The sequence below is a fragment of the Sesamum indicum genome, linkage group LG11, assembly GCF_026168435.1.
Source record: "Sesamum indicum cultivar Baizhima isolate 11 linkage group LG11, ASM2616843v1, whole genome shotgun sequence".
Lineage (NCBI taxonomy): Eukaryota > Viridiplantae > Streptophyta > Magnoliopsida > Lamiales > Pedaliaceae > Sesamum > Sesamum indicum.
In genome coordinates this window covers 14,684,089-14,698,891 of record NC_142667.1, presented here as the reverse complement: position 1 = coordinate 14,698,891, position 14,803 = coordinate 14,684,089, and the positions used below count along the sequence as shown (strand labels likewise).

The window sequence follows — 14,803 nt, the reverse complement described above, 5'->3', positions numbered from 1 at the left end:
TTTAATCTAATAAAAAAAACTCCAAAATTTTGAATTTAGTCAAAATTATTTAAATTTTGTCAAGTCTACCTTCAAAATTACATAATAATAGAATATATATAATCGAGTAGATAGAGAATAGATCACCAAAATAATTGATTAAATAGTGGTAAAAGGGAAGATGCTTTACAAATATTCACATCTTTTTTTATAAATTAAAAAATATATCTTTTTTTATAAGAATGTTTAGCTCCAAAATATATATTAAGAAATTAAAGTGTTAAATTGGTATATATGTATAAAATAGATGCAAAATTCCCTTTTGGGGTTAAGAAATTTTTAATGCTTCCATATATATTTATTATTGAAAAATTTCCTACTGATTTCATTTCACATAGATTTAATTTAAATATACTAAGATTGTCAAGCGAGTAAAATGCAATAATTCAATGCTAAAATTAGGAAAAGTGGCGTAATTTTATTTTGCCTACCTTCAACACAAAATTACTTTTATAATCTACAAGAGATAAATACCAAAAATGCCTCCTACCACGTCCAAATATCCAATTTTGTGGTAAATCTAATATGTTTATTGTGTGTGATTGGTTAAATAATTAATTGAATATAAAAATATCATATTTATTTTGTGATTTAATTTGGTTAAAATTTATTTTTTCCATCAGCATTGCAGTAAACTAGTACTACTATAACACTACTGCTCACTGCGAATCCTCTCCCGGAATATATATACCAAGAAGATTAGAAACTATGATCACGGCGGAGCACAGCCGAAGCGGCGGTGCCGCTCTAAGCCTCGGCCTGAAAGTGCTGACAAGTCGGTGGTTCATGGTCTTCGCTTGCCTCCTAATTATGTCAATGTCCGGCGCGACCTACATCTTCGGCGTCTACTCCAACGACATCAAGACTTCTCTCGGCTACGACCAGACAACCTTAAACCTGATTGGGTTCTTCAAGGACCTCGGCAGCAACATTGGAGTCATGTCCGGCATCATCAACGAATTGATGCCGCCCTGGGTGGTGCTCGCCATCGGCGTCGCCATGAACTTCTCCGGCTACTTCATGATATGGCTCGCTGTCACGGGACGCATAGCTAAACCCCTTGTGTGGCAGATGTGCTTGTACATATGTATTGGCGCAAACTCTCAGACTTTTTCAAACACTGGTGCGCTGGTGACTTGTGTTAAGAACTTCCCGGAGAGTAGAGGGATTGTCATCGGTCTGCTTAAGGGGTTTACCGGCTTGAGTGGTGCGATTATCTCGCAGCTTTTTCATGCCTTCTATGGGCATAATTCCAAGGATTTGATTTTGCTTATCAGCTGGCTTCCGGCTGCCGTGTCGTGCGTTTTCCTAAGAACGGTTCGGCTGATGAAAGGTATTCGGCAAGAAAATGAACTTCAAATCTTCTACGATCTTCTCTATACATCTCTTGGTCTGGCGGGTTTCCTCATGATCCTAATTATCTTGCAAAATGAGCTTGTTTTTAGCAGAGCACAGTACGAGGGGAGCACCAGCATTGTCCTGATTCTGCTCTTTGCCCCACTGGCTATTGTTTTTAGAGAAGAGTTCAAGATTTGGAAGAGCAAGAAAGTAACGGGAAATGAATCAAATGATACCTCTCGCTTGAAAGTAACCACTAAAAATCCGCCGCCAGTAGAAGCACCAGGGCCAGAACGGCCGCCGCAAATGGTGGCTCAGCCGCCAAAAGATCAAGAGAAGTCCGTTCCGTGGTGGAGGGATGTGTTCAAACCGCCGGAAAGAGGCCAGGACTACAACATACTACAGGCCCTTTTCAGCATTGACATGATCATATTGTTCACTGCGATAACAGTCGAAGGTGGGGGAACTTTAACTGCTATAGACAATTTAGGCCAAATCGGCAAGGCCTTAGGCTATCCACCGAAAAGCATCACCACATTTGTATCTCTTGTGAGCATATGGAACTATCTCGGCAAAGTGGCCGCAGGCTTTGCTTCTGAAATTTTCTTGGCAAAGTATAAATTCCCCCGTCCTCTCATGCTCACTTTGGTGCTTCTTTTCTCATGCACCGGCCATCTTCTGATTGCATTTGGCATCCCGAATTCTCTGTATGTCGCTTCAGTGATTACGGGGTTTTGCTTCGGAGCTCAATGGCCGTTAATTTTCACGATCATTTCCGAAATATTCGGTTTAAAGTACTACTCCACACTATACAGTTTAGGCGGAGGAGCCAGCCCACTTGGGGCTTACATTTTCAATGTTAGAATAACAGGGCATTTATATGACAGAGAGGCCATGAAACAAATGGCTGCAAAAGCTCTCAACCGGAAGGAAGGAGAAGACCTGTCTTGCGTTGGCGTGCAGTGCTATAAGCTGGCGTTTCTGATAATCACGGCAACTACGCTGATCGGATGCTTCGTCTCTTCCATCTTGGTGATCAGAACAAGAAAGTTTTATAAGGGGGATATATACAAGAAGTTCAGGGAGCAGGATGTTTCAGCAAGGTGAAAAACCGGAGTGAAAGGGCCCTTGTGTTTCTGATGCAGATGATAAATGGCTCCTTTGTTAAAGTAATCATGGAAGTATATCTAATTTGAGTATGAAATCGCTGTAGAAAATAGTTCTTGTTGAAAAATAATGGATATATCATAAATCTCGCATAAAACAATAGACTATGTGCACACTAATATTTAATATATTGGCACATATATGTGGAGTAGATTAAACTGTTTTATGGGAAGTAAGTCGATTCACATATTTCAATCTAACTCATCTACAGGCCCTTGACTTGGTTTAGGGGTGTAAACGGATCGAACTCGACCATTTTTTGTTGGCTCGAGCTTGAGCTTGATGAGATTTTATGCTTCTAACTCAAGTTCAAGCTCGAGTTGAACTTGAACTTGAGCTCAAGTTCGCTACTCTGTTTTTGTCTAAATAAATCTATGTGATATTTTTATATAGAGATTAGATAATATAAATAAAAGATACCATAATTGTAATATATAATGAATTTTAAATACGAAGTTGATTAATATTGAATACGTAGTTAAATATATAAAAATCTTAAAATGTATTTATATATATATATATATATTAATTAAAAGAGAAAAAAAAAAACTCGCAAGCTGCTAAATAAAATATTTCTAGCTCGAGCGTGTTAGAAGCTCAAGTTTGAATGGAGTCAACTCAAACTTCAAATCGAGATTCGCAAGCTAACTCGATTTAGCTGTCAATCCTAAATTGATTTAAAAATATATTTTTTTTGTCATGTTGAAGATCACCCGTGCAAACATATGTTATCTTAAAAATTATCATGTTGCACTTGACTTGGTAAATTACTATCAAAAGAACTCATTGTTTACAAACTTAAATTTTCGAAGTCCTCGACATGCTCCAAACAAGAAAATGGAGATAAATATAAAAAGAGAGTATTTTGGGAAGACTTCAAACCCACAATCGCTCGTGAAGTTGGAAGAAGCCCATCTTCGTATCAAGTAAAGCTCAATTGGCCTTCTATTGTCGTTGAAGTTTTGGTAAACCAGCTGGGGTTGCAAAAAAAATTTAAAAATCGTTCAAAATTGTATGAAACAAATCAAATCAAATCGCTTTTCATGATTTATTTTTTAAATTATAATTATAAATTTAGAGTAAAATCGCACCGTATTATTGGATTGATTTTAATTTAGAACTTACAAAAGTCGCTAAAAATTGTATCGCACCACTAAATGTATAATTAATTTTTTAAATTATATATATAATAATTCAAAGAAATATAATTAATTTTTTAAAAGAATTTCATATTCGAATTACATAATCTCAAAATTCAATTGTTATCAAAGATCCACATTACAAAGTTCATTTTCTGTAAAATTTATATTTGGACTTTATACAATATATATAGATGTAAGCCCATTTGATGATTGTCTTAATTTTTCGTTCATTTTTTCTTCTATGTTTTTTTCTCCCCTTTTTCGTCTTCTCTCTTTTTTCTCTTACTGTTTTCTTTGTTCTGTCTTTTAGCGTTTTATCTTTATTTTCAAAAATCGATCATTAGTCTTTGTTCGATTAAGTGTTTTCTTATTGAATTAATATATATGATCCTATATTTTGATTTACTTAAAGTTGTAAAGAGTGTTGGTGGTAGATGGTGCATAATATTGATTTTTTTTTGTTGTTACATAAAACACTTATTTCATTTTTTATTTTTTTATTAGTCTTAACATCTTATTTTGTTATAAGTATTAAAATCGTAAAATCATCCCCAACCACTCGAAACCGCACAAAACTGCATTTTTAATTTTGATTTTAAAAGCGATAATTTAAAAAAGCATTTTATAAAACGTCAATGGTAATTTAATTTAAAATAAATTTAAAAAAGCGAAATCGCAAAGTAAGCACTCCTAAAACCAGCCGTGTGTGTGAGGTTAAAACCAAAATCGCTATTTTGAACGCAATCTACAATGTGCGACATCGACTCGCTTCAGTCCGTCATCCTCCCATAAATCCTACTGGTCGTCTCCTACTCCTCCAGCAAAAAATCCAAATTCTTATCTTCGCAAAGAACGAATAAAACTCATCAGCTGTTCTCCTTCGTGACTTTATACTCTCAAGAAATAAAGTCCCATTCCCGCATTAATTTTGTTCGCTGTTATTAAACGGATAGTGCAAAATCTTACAGCAATTGTCGATTAGTAATAAAATAGTACAGCAAATGTCGAGAAAAGGAGGAGCTGCTCTGCCACAAGATGTCCCTTGGAGAGCATCCTCTGCTGCGAAACCAATTCCGAAAATTCATCACTCTCCCGTTCTTCGCGTCCCTCAGACCCCTTATTCCAATTACGCCTTCTCCGTTATGAAGGTCGGCAGCCATATAATTGATGATTACGTTTGTATTTCTCTCTTATATATGTGGGTTTTCGTTTTCTTGACGCGATATTCTAATTTATGGTCTTCTGGTGATGGATTTTTCTAAAGTGTTCCTCTTTCAATATAAAGACAGAACCTTTCCTAGTTGAGGGTCGCATTGATGTGTTTTAAGGCCGGGGATTGGAGGTGGGAAGGGTGTTAAGAATAATGTTCATGCGAGTTGCAGTACTGATTACTAAATATGCAACTAAAATCTCTTAGTCATCTTGCTCTCCTCGACGATTTTGAAGTTATGGTAGTTTGACTGAATGTGCTGTTTTTCTGGGAGTGAACTTCTTGTGCATTTTGGATGGTAATTTTTCAGCATGAAGATCCAATTGGGAGTGGGCTAGGGAAAGAGGCTGTGGTTGAAGCTGCTGGGCCAGACTGCCTTGTGCCTGGACAAACTGCCCCCATCAAATTACTTGGTCTTAAGGTTCCTTTTGTCGCCCTCTGCTTTTAATTGTTCAGTTTAGGGCATTTTTCTTTTGTTTCTCATTATTTTGGATATTTTTCAGGATGTACTCTTTTATTTGGAAAACGAACTAAATCTCTTTTTTCTTAATTTTGCATAAATAAGTAAATTTAATTATGGAATTGAAACTCATTCAACTGCAGCAGGGCAAACAGAAGCCAGTTACCTCACTAACTGGTTAATTCAGGGACTTTAGTATTTTGTTTCCATCTATACCTATATTTATCTTGTTGTGCTTCTTGATTGGTGATGGAATGATAATGTTTTGCTGTGATCTTTTAGTGATGGCTGGTTTTATGCGTGAATGTGAGTGAAAATCTTCCATTAAGTTCAACATGTTCACCTTGTGAAACAATTTGGTTGTGAATGTGGGTTGCTTCTTAGTCAGCCAGTATAAATTACATAGGGATCCCCGTCAAGATAAACAATATCCATGGATGATACAGTAGTGATATGTCTATGCCTCATGTTCTAGTTCTAAGAACAAGAAGTTTGCACTTACTAATACAAGATTAGGAGCCACTTATCTGCCTGATACTGTGTTAATAAGTAGATTAAGAAAATATTTGAACTACCATCATACTTGCTATTTGACCTCTTGTCCATACTCCCAAAAAGTTTCAAACAGTTTGAATCCTAGCTTTAGTTGCCCTAAGAACCTCAGAGCTGCTCATGTAGTGGGAAGATCACCTGGAAGGCATCTGGAATAAGCAATTCTACTCACTGATACTAAATTAGGAATTTGGAATTTTATGCAATTTGATGATGGCTTGTGCTCTTTATGCACAAGGTATGTGCTTTTTGATCTTGACCTGAAGATTTCTATCTGATAAAAGACACGAGCTTCTGAATCAGTTAGAAAACACGATTCCACGTGCAAGAGGGGCTTTCAGTTTTCTTGACGCATGTAAATTGGTGTGTTCTTATGTTGTTGCCCCATGCTTCCTTCACCTTTCTCTTCTTCTTTCCAAGATATTTGGGATTAGTTTGTGGTTTTACGCTTAGTATTCTTATTCAGGAATTACTTTTTTTTCGGATGATTATCCCTGAGGCAGGATTCTATTTTCTAGAATCCAGCAGTCTGAATTAAGTTATACTTTCTCCCTCCTATCCCTTATTCCTGCATTTAATTTGAATATGACGAGAATATCACGAGGTTTTTATAATTTTTGCCTCAAACTTACTTCCTATTCGTCCTTTTTCTTGAAAATTTGTAGTTTTGTCTCCAAAGTTTCATAGCTCTTAGGTCGATTAATGTTTTGTCAAACTCCAGATAATTGTTTGATCTTGCTTTGGTCGTGTATGGCAGGATATATAAATCTCCTTTTGCTGATCCTTTGTGCAGATATGGCCCATTGAAATGGACTTGAAGTTTATGGAACCTGTTGGGCGGGAACTGAAATCAATTGGAAGAGTAAGTGACTAAGTTCCATATTTTGGGAACTTGTCTTATGTGTGACTGCTTGGAGTGATCAAGCCACTCTAGTTGATGTCAAGTTCCTCTGCCATATTTTCCTTATTTTGAGGCAATGCAAACTTCTGTTCTTGAACTGATGGACACATATGTAGTACCCATGTAAATAACTCTTTATCTGAAATTTGTCGCGTCTGCTAACTAGTATGGTTGCTTGTTCTTGTGGTGGCAGTTCATGGATTCAGCTGTAGATCTTATGAACAAATCGTTTATTGATCGCTAGTCGATATATTTGGAATGCGCAAGTCTGCTGCTAGAGCTGCAGTAGGACATGCAGAGGACTCCTGGGAAATGGACTGCGACGACATTCTGTTTTAGTCATCTGAATGTGTTCTATTTTTCCTGTCCAAAGTTGCGCTTTAACAATCTGGAAGTATGTACATTGAAGAGTTAATTCAAACGGCAATTACACTAAGAGGATATATTTTAATCCTTGAAGTCGATATTCACTTTCTCTTTTGGTCATATTTCTGTTTTCTTCATTGTTCTTTTGTTCTTAAGTTCTGTTATATATCCAAACATGTCTTCCCTTTTCCGAGACTTACTAGTTGAGGACTAGTTTACTTGCTGTCAATATGGAAATTTTTCTAGATGAACTCTTAAAAGTACTATATTTGCATCTAGACTTCAAACCAGGTGTCCTAATTGCTCGTGTTTAAACTACAGCAGCTACTGAGTTTCTGCAAAGTTCACATGAATTATTCCTAATCTGATTCTCTACATTAGGTTGTAAGAACGAGAAAGCATATCGGCTTTAGACAAAGAAGTATAACCATGAGGCACCAGACTCAGATTTCTATCCAAATTTTCACTCTTTCTCCCCGTAAGCCTCTGAGGCTCGGAGAAACCTTTCAACATAAATCTTGGGACTGTTTAGCTTTAGATCATTGATAAATGGTTTGGTGTTTTTGGTTCAAATTGAACAGATATGACCAAAGCATCATGTGAGGTCCCAAATGTGGCTTGGTGTTAGAAAACCAGACTGGTTTCTGGCCACTAGGATTTAAACCCTTGACAGTGCGTAGAAACCTAATTCTATGAAGCTACTTGATGGGATTATCCGATGCACGTTTGAAGGATATCGATTAATAGTATATTTCCAAAAAATTTTGGTTAAAAAAAAAACATGATATTCATATTGCATTATGGTGATCAGTTCATTGTACTTCTATACTTATCCAAGTATAAAAATATAATAACAATGATGATAAAGGTTAAGTGCCCTTTGACAAAACTATTCTGGCAGAAGATTAAAGAAAGATTGATCATACGTCTTGATAACCGTGCTACCGATTAGAGCACCATCCTTACCTTTATATCAGGTTAGATGGATATTATAACTGCACTATTGATGTTAATATAATCAAGATCGGACAAAAACTATATATGTAAACTTGTGATACGTACCGATAAGAAAAGTATCAGATGACTAAAAAGAGGCAATAGATTCATAGAAAAATATTGCTTGTGGATTGTTTAATCAAAAAGTTCATCTTCACATGACCTAATTTGAAGGCTTATGATCATGGAATAATGTAAGCCAATGGTGGAGTTCCCATACTGTAGTGTATTCCACCTACTGTGCTAATGTAAGATGTTTTGGTCAGTTGCCTTTTTCATTCTATTTCCTTGTTTGGCATCTTTTGCTAGTATAAAAAGTTCGGGTAGCTTCACGCTTTTGGTAATACTACAAATAAACTATTATCATCGGATAGTCATGCAGGAAGTCGAGCTGCGTAAAGGGCCTTGGCTCGAAGAGGAGGATGAACAGCTAGCTTCTGCTGTAGCTGTTTTGGGGGAAAGAAGATGGGATGCATTAGCAAAAGCATCAGGTATTTACTGTAATAATAATCTGAAGTAGCTTTTATTAAGCTGTAAGTTGGTGTAGTTGGGAAAAAGATAAAAGAAACTTCTTTCATTATGCAGGTTTGAAGAGGAGTGGGAAGAGTTGCAGGCTGCGGTGGATGAATTATCTACGTCCCAATCTCAAGCATGGCAACATTTCTGCTGAAGAAGAGCGCGTTATCATCGAACTGCACGAGAAATGGGGCAATAAGTACTGGATTTACCTGCCCGTCTTCACACAAATAAATTATATCTGGTTGAATTTGAATAGATTATTTTGTTTTTTAGGTGGTCGAGGATTGCCCGGAGACTGCCTGGAAGAACAGACAATGAGATTAAGAACTACTGGAGAAGTTACTTGAAGAGAAAACATCTAGTTCTGGAGAAAGGTAAGTTGTAAAATTTTCTTCCAATTTCTCCACACACTATAAAGCAATGTATTACACGATTTCACAACTCTTGTTAACTAGGAATCCTTTTCATGCACAGGATGTTTGAATAGAAACATGAATAATACATCTGGTGATACTTCACTGACATCAGAATGTGGCACGGCAAGTCCATGTTCAACCGACCATGCATGCTTCTTGTTTAAGGATGAAATTTTCGGACTGTCTGGTGATTCATCTGATGCACTCGAGGTTTTAAGTTTGACACGTTCACCTTATGAGACGAGATTGACAGAATGGATGTCGAACTGGCCTCCTGATCATATACGTAAAATGGAACCTAAAGAAGAATACTATGACGAGTTTTACACTCCAGAATGGATCAATGGTGACTACAGTACTAACAGTACATGGGAATTTTCTTTGTGGGATGGGGAATGAGCTTTCAGTAGTTAATTGTTGTACAAGAGCTAAAAAGAAGACAGTTTTCTGGGTTGAAAGTATATTAATGCACATAAACATTACAAGCAGATGGTCTGCAGCTTCAGTTGTCTGAGATTAATGAAGTTACCTTTCAGTTTGCATTGATAATGATGTAACCTTAAGCACACCGAGACTTGCACCCTGGAAACTGTTGGTATAATAGAATGCAAGATTTGGGAATTGATTGAGATGATGGACATAGTCTTTGACATATTATTACACCATGACTTTGCATTGTGAGATGATTGTAGTTCCATGATTGAACTGATGTGCTGCATTTCTCATATTTCACTTCTGCACCCTATCACACGGCCCTAAACTATGTCCATCCATGATTACATCTACACCACTTTACCAATTTCAATCCCTCTCTAATATTTGTCCTATTTTCACCGCAAAATAAATAAAATATTAGTGAGAAATGTTAAAATATTATTGTGTAAAAATGAGATATATTAAATGATAATAATTCTGATGTCATAATCGCAACTAATTACTTTCACCAACTTAATAATAATAATGATCAACATTATGTTATCATTATCAATAAATAAACGACAGAATTATAGTGCTTAGTTTATCAGTAATGATAATTAATAGCACATTTATTGTGTTTGAAGTGTAAAACAAAAAACGTTACTAACAAATGATGAAAATAACATTGTTTTGTGATGTGTAATGCGTTACTGACTCGCAATATTATTTTGCTACGAAAATGAAAATTTCGATTACTATATGTATATAATCAGTGACAGACTTTCAAAAATGCTACTTAAAACATCAGAAAAGGAATTCCCCTCATCGATAAATGTTCAACGGGTAGCAATCTCAGTTTGTAAAGACAGAAGTTGTAGATAATTAGCTAGGAAATAGGTATTTGGGTCGGAATTCAGGCGTGTGAAGTGGGATGATGTTGCTTAGATTGCACATTAGGATGACACTAGTCAGTGGTGATACTAGTTAATATTGTATTAGGCTCTTTTGTTAACCTCAGATGTCAAGTTGTTGATCATGCGTACTCACCGAGTACAAGATAATGTTCATCTTTTGGCGAACAGCAATGAGGTGGGAGACAACAGTCTTTACCAATTGAACTAGTCCAAACCATGTTTCATGACTTGAAAGAAATATCAACCCTCCTTAGTATTCTTTTCTTTCTTGGAAATGTACCTCCCAAATCTACCTTAATTTGCCTTACAGAAAGTGGATAAAAAATTACCCGTCAGGGATTATATCTTTCAGAATGAAAAATTCTGGTTCTAATATGATTGATGTACAATTTAAAAAGAATGATCAATTACATCATACATATGCAGACAGGTTTGTTTCTGGATCAGGCAGCCTTAGTTATGCTCATGTTTAGTTTCTGGGCTAGGACTGAGAAAATTTCCTGAGATTAATGAAAATCCAATGACATCAAAGTTCCTGATGTAAACTGGGAAGTAAATTCCAGGAAGCAAACCACATTTTCTGACTTCCTCCCTTCATTTCATACTTAGAAACAAAACGATTAACAGGAGTGTTACAAAAGTTGTGAGAGTGGAACTATCAGTGTAAGGCCTCTGGCTCCCTGAATATTCATCGTAGTCCTCGAATATGCCTGAATTTGCATCCAAATAAGCTCCAGAATCATTGTTTCCGGCTGTCCACTTCCCCAAATTGTTGCCCCTGCTTCCACGACAGAATTGAGTTACAAACAAATTAGTACAGTAGTTGCCTGGAAGCAAACAAAGAAATGGTCCAAATCTGAGCCTTTCTGAACTGGCCCAACACTAGGCCCAGGTGAGAAATGTTTACTCTTTTGTCCAAGACTTGAAGCAAAGAGGGAAAAGGAGAAAAAGATAACAAAGTAAAAGCAACAGGAGGAAAGTAAAAAAAGACCTGTTGCCAAGAACACCAGCGTTGAGGGTGATTTGGTCAATGTAGGCTGCAGATTTCGGCTCCACGCTGTAGGCCTTCTCGTATTTCACTTCAACTCCCTGTCCAGATGCCACGAAGAACGCTCCATTTACCATTATATCCCCCTCACTCCTCCAGTTCCAGCCCCTCCATTCATCCTCCGACGTGTCCACTCTTTTTGTTACCTGTAAACAACTTCATCAATGTACATCGTTTCTTAATTATGTATGTATTGCGTGGAAAACAAGCTTTCATTACCTCCTTAGCATTGCGATCATATGGGGCGATGTAACGATTTCCCTGGCTGTTAATGGTCGGATTCCCACTACCTCCAATCGCGTACATTTCCCACCTCGTGAAGTCGTTATTAACCACATGTATGTACCCTCTTCTACACCTTGGCATTCTTTGTATAAGTTTCTTGCCAAAATGGTTAAAAGCTATAGTCACTTGCATCCCCGAGTCTGGCAAGTAGTCGTCGCTGTGGCCCAACAGCATCACCTCGTTGTGATGCGAAAAAAGGTTGTTTGAAATTGTGATCCCTGTTGAGCCCATCACAACATCGATCAATCCGTCCTTACAATGCGACAACGAACAATGATCAATCCAAATGTCCCTAGCTCCAAAGATTGAGATCCCATCTCCATCTGATTTCGTGCGCCAACCGTAGTGCGTGGGGCTCGACCGTATATTAGTCTCCCCAGCTTGGTAGCAATGGTGTATGTGGATGTTGTGGATTATGACATTGGTTATGTATTGTAAGGTTACGCAGCCGCCCCCGATGATGTGCACGTTGGCGCCTCGGCCATCAAGGGTCTTATAGGAGTTGAAAATTAGCTCCTCGGAGAGCTGAATGAGCATGTTGGAGGCAAACACGATCCACAGAGGCTCGGTTTGGATGACTGCATAGCGGAGCGTGCCGGGTTTAGGGTTGACGGGGTCATGGTCCGAGGAGTCTGTTACGACGTAGTAGCGGCCACCCTTGCCACCAAGGGCGTATTGGCCGAATCCAATGGCGCAGTCGGCTAACCGCTGGCGGTTCAGGTGCCAGTTGGGGTCGCACCGCCAGCAGTCGTCGATTGGATTGCCAGTGAGGCAGTTGGACTGGTCGTTGGTGGTGTAAGATAGCATTTCTCTTCTTGAAATTGATGCATTCACTTTTCTGCATTGGATGTGTGGAAAATTGAGAATATCAAAATGCTGGATATGTGTAAAGAGTTCTGTCAGGAAGGGTGTTTGTTCAGGTTTTGTGTATGAAAGTGAAAATATACGTGTAGAAATACTTGGGTTTATGTATTTACGAAAGGAAATACGCATAGGATGCTATGGCGGGCAACAGAGAACTGAAATGATGTTGGAGGGCCACCCTTACGCTTAGAGAGTAAAAGCAGACATGAAAGCTATGACTCCACAGGGCTAAATTAATGCAATCAGAAATGACTCTCTCTCTCTCTCTCTCACACACACACACACACAAAAAGGAAAAAGAAGAAATCTCAGACATGATTGAAGGGTAAACACAATTAGTGGAACACTGTTCTCAGCATTAACAAGAACGAATTGTACTGCCTTACAAGATACGCTCCAAAATGAAAGCTATCCAGTGAAGTATATTGTTTGAGATACGGAAAAATGACAAAACATGAGTCCTGTTAGGAGTTAGGACGTGTAAACACCTCATCTGAGACAAAAATGGAAAGAAAAATGTCGGTTTTAACTTGTTAACCAGACATTAAATGCAAGAAAGCAATGTTCCATAAAAAACAGGGGCATGAAGAACGCCACAATGCAAACCCTCCGTTATCTCCACCAATTGAAAATTTTAAGTTACAGAAAAACCCTGAATCTTGAAGGCAAATGTACAATATACATTTCTATATATATATACTACCATGACCTCAAAATGCAACAGCATCCTTCAAGATTTAAGACATAAAATCAAAAACTTTGAAACAGAACACAAAGAGAAGAGGGAAAAACCAAAAGCAGAAGAAGGCATGTTATGTTGTCTTGCCTGTGAACTTCATGAGCAACAGCTTCAGGGCTAGGGTGCTGACCGGGGAGTGGGAGAGTGAGGTTGAGCATTGCCCAGCCCAGATGAGAAAATGAGCCCACAAGCAACAGAAACACAATGCCGCTGCTGCACACCATTTCCATTCAAGAATGTGCTACTCCTACTCCTGCAATATCAGGTGCAAGAATGGTGCATTTGTGTTCAGGCTAAGCGCATTAGTGAGAAAAGAGAAGATAAGAAGTGAAAGTTAGATTTTCAAGGATTTCAACACTTTGAGGGGCTCTAGAGCGAAGTCAGTGGAGACTGAGAGAGTGGCTGTAACTTTTGCTTATTCTTTCTACTCGTCTCACACTCACAGCAGCAGTGTGTGTTGATATCACAAAGTCATAATTTATAACCATTGTAACAGAATCTCCTGGGGTTCATTGTTAGGGTAAAAGGAGAAAGTAAATTAAAGGCAATTTTGAATTACAACAAAAACATTACCAAATAATAACAATAATTCAAATCAAATTTTGGGTCATTTGTTCTAATTTGCAATCAAGAATAGCACTTGGGCTGCTGCTGCTGCTGCCTTTTTCATTTGGTTTGACCATTTTTCCATCAGTGTGATTGGAAATTAAATGAAAATGTACAAGGGCCCCACAGATTATCCAAAATTTAGGGCCCAGATTTCTGGCCTACATCAATAAAAAAGTATATTATACTCATACTGTATGAATAATAAATATAATGGGGCAATAGAATAGAATCCTGTGTTTTTGCTTTTAGGAGGATTCAGAACCTATTTTCGGCTTTTCATGATGTTGTTCTATATAATGGCTATCACAAACATCTGCTATACCCTCTTTTTAACTCCGTAATTATCTCAGTCGTGCTTAGAAAGCTGCTCTCAATCCAGGATTTTGGTCATGTTCAGTCTCCCAATTGGGAGCTTTCAACATTTACCCTACCTAGTCAGAGCATTTGCAATTTAAGTTTGTTGTCGTGCCACACATATTCCCTTTTGATTTTTACACCAAAACTACCTTAACAACGCCACTATGTGTGAGTCAATATCTGGTAATAACTTTTACATCTGTAATCAAGAATTCCGTAAAACTACAAATACCTTTTTTTATGCACACATTTTCTAACCTTTTTGGGATCAATATGGCATTAGTCTTGCGTCAATGTAATCCCAACTTTTATTTTAAGCCCCCTGCAGATATGCTAAAAATGAAATGTGGCCCTTCATTTTTCCCAAATTCGTATAACCAACACAAGAAAATTGAAATTAGATCCTTGAAATGTGTGCATATTATATGCATATTCTTTTCCTCTACGTAAAGTATTAGTGGCAT

General features: G+C 37.5%; 4 protein-coding genes across 4 annotated transcripts; 3 read left to right on the top strand and 1 right to left on the bottom strand.

Moving 5' to 3' along the window:
• Positions 1-718: 718 nt before the first annotated feature.
• Positions 719-2,568, top strand: LOC105174351 (protein NUCLEAR FUSION DEFECTIVE 4-like). Its single transcript, XM_011096429.2, has one exon. The coding sequence runs from the start codon at positions 748-750 to the stop codon at positions 2,482-2,484; it is 1,737 nt and encodes a 578-aa protein (XP_011094731.1). The 5' UTR covers positions 719-747; the 3' UTR covers positions 2,485-2,568.
• A 1,886-nt stretch (positions 2,569-4,454) lies between these two features.
• Positions 4,455-7,295, top strand: LOC105174254 (uncharacterized). Its single transcript, XM_011096288.3, has 4 exons — positions 4,455-4,834; positions 5,207-5,317; positions 6,702-6,770; positions 7,003-7,295. The coding sequence occupies exons 1-4, from the start codon at positions 4,688-4,690 to the stop codon at positions 7,051-7,053; spliced, it is 378 nt and encodes a 125-aa protein (XP_011094590.1). The 5' UTR covers positions 4,455-4,687; the 3' UTR covers positions 7,054-7,295.
• A 150-nt stretch (positions 7,296-7,445) lies between these two features.
• On the top strand, positions 7,446-9,648 carry LOC105174350 (transcription factor MYB27). Its single transcript, XM_011096428.3, has 4 exons — positions 7,446-8,662; positions 8,757-8,886; positions 8,964-9,064; positions 9,165-9,648. The coding sequence occupies exons 1-4, from the start codon at positions 8,425-8,427 to the stop codon at positions 9,503-9,505; spliced, it is 810 nt and encodes a 269-aa protein (XP_011094730.2). The 5' UTR covers positions 7,446-8,424; the 3' UTR covers positions 9,506-9,648.
• Positions 9,649-10,925: 1,277 nt separating this feature from the next.
• Positions 10,926-13,980, bottom strand: LOC105174252 (Pectin lyase-like superfamily protein). The gene is made up of 4 exons (XM_011096287.3): positions 13,461-13,980; positions 11,705-12,608; positions 11,429-11,631; positions 10,926-11,215 (listed from the first exon to the last, which is right to left on the bottom strand). Exons 1-4 carry the CDS (start codon positions 13,601-13,603, stop codon positions 11,032-11,034), a joined length of 1,434 nt encoding a protein of 477 aa, XP_011094589.1. The 5' UTR covers positions 13,604-13,980; the 3' UTR covers positions 10,926-11,031.
• Positions 13,981-14,803: the final 823 nt, after the last annotated feature.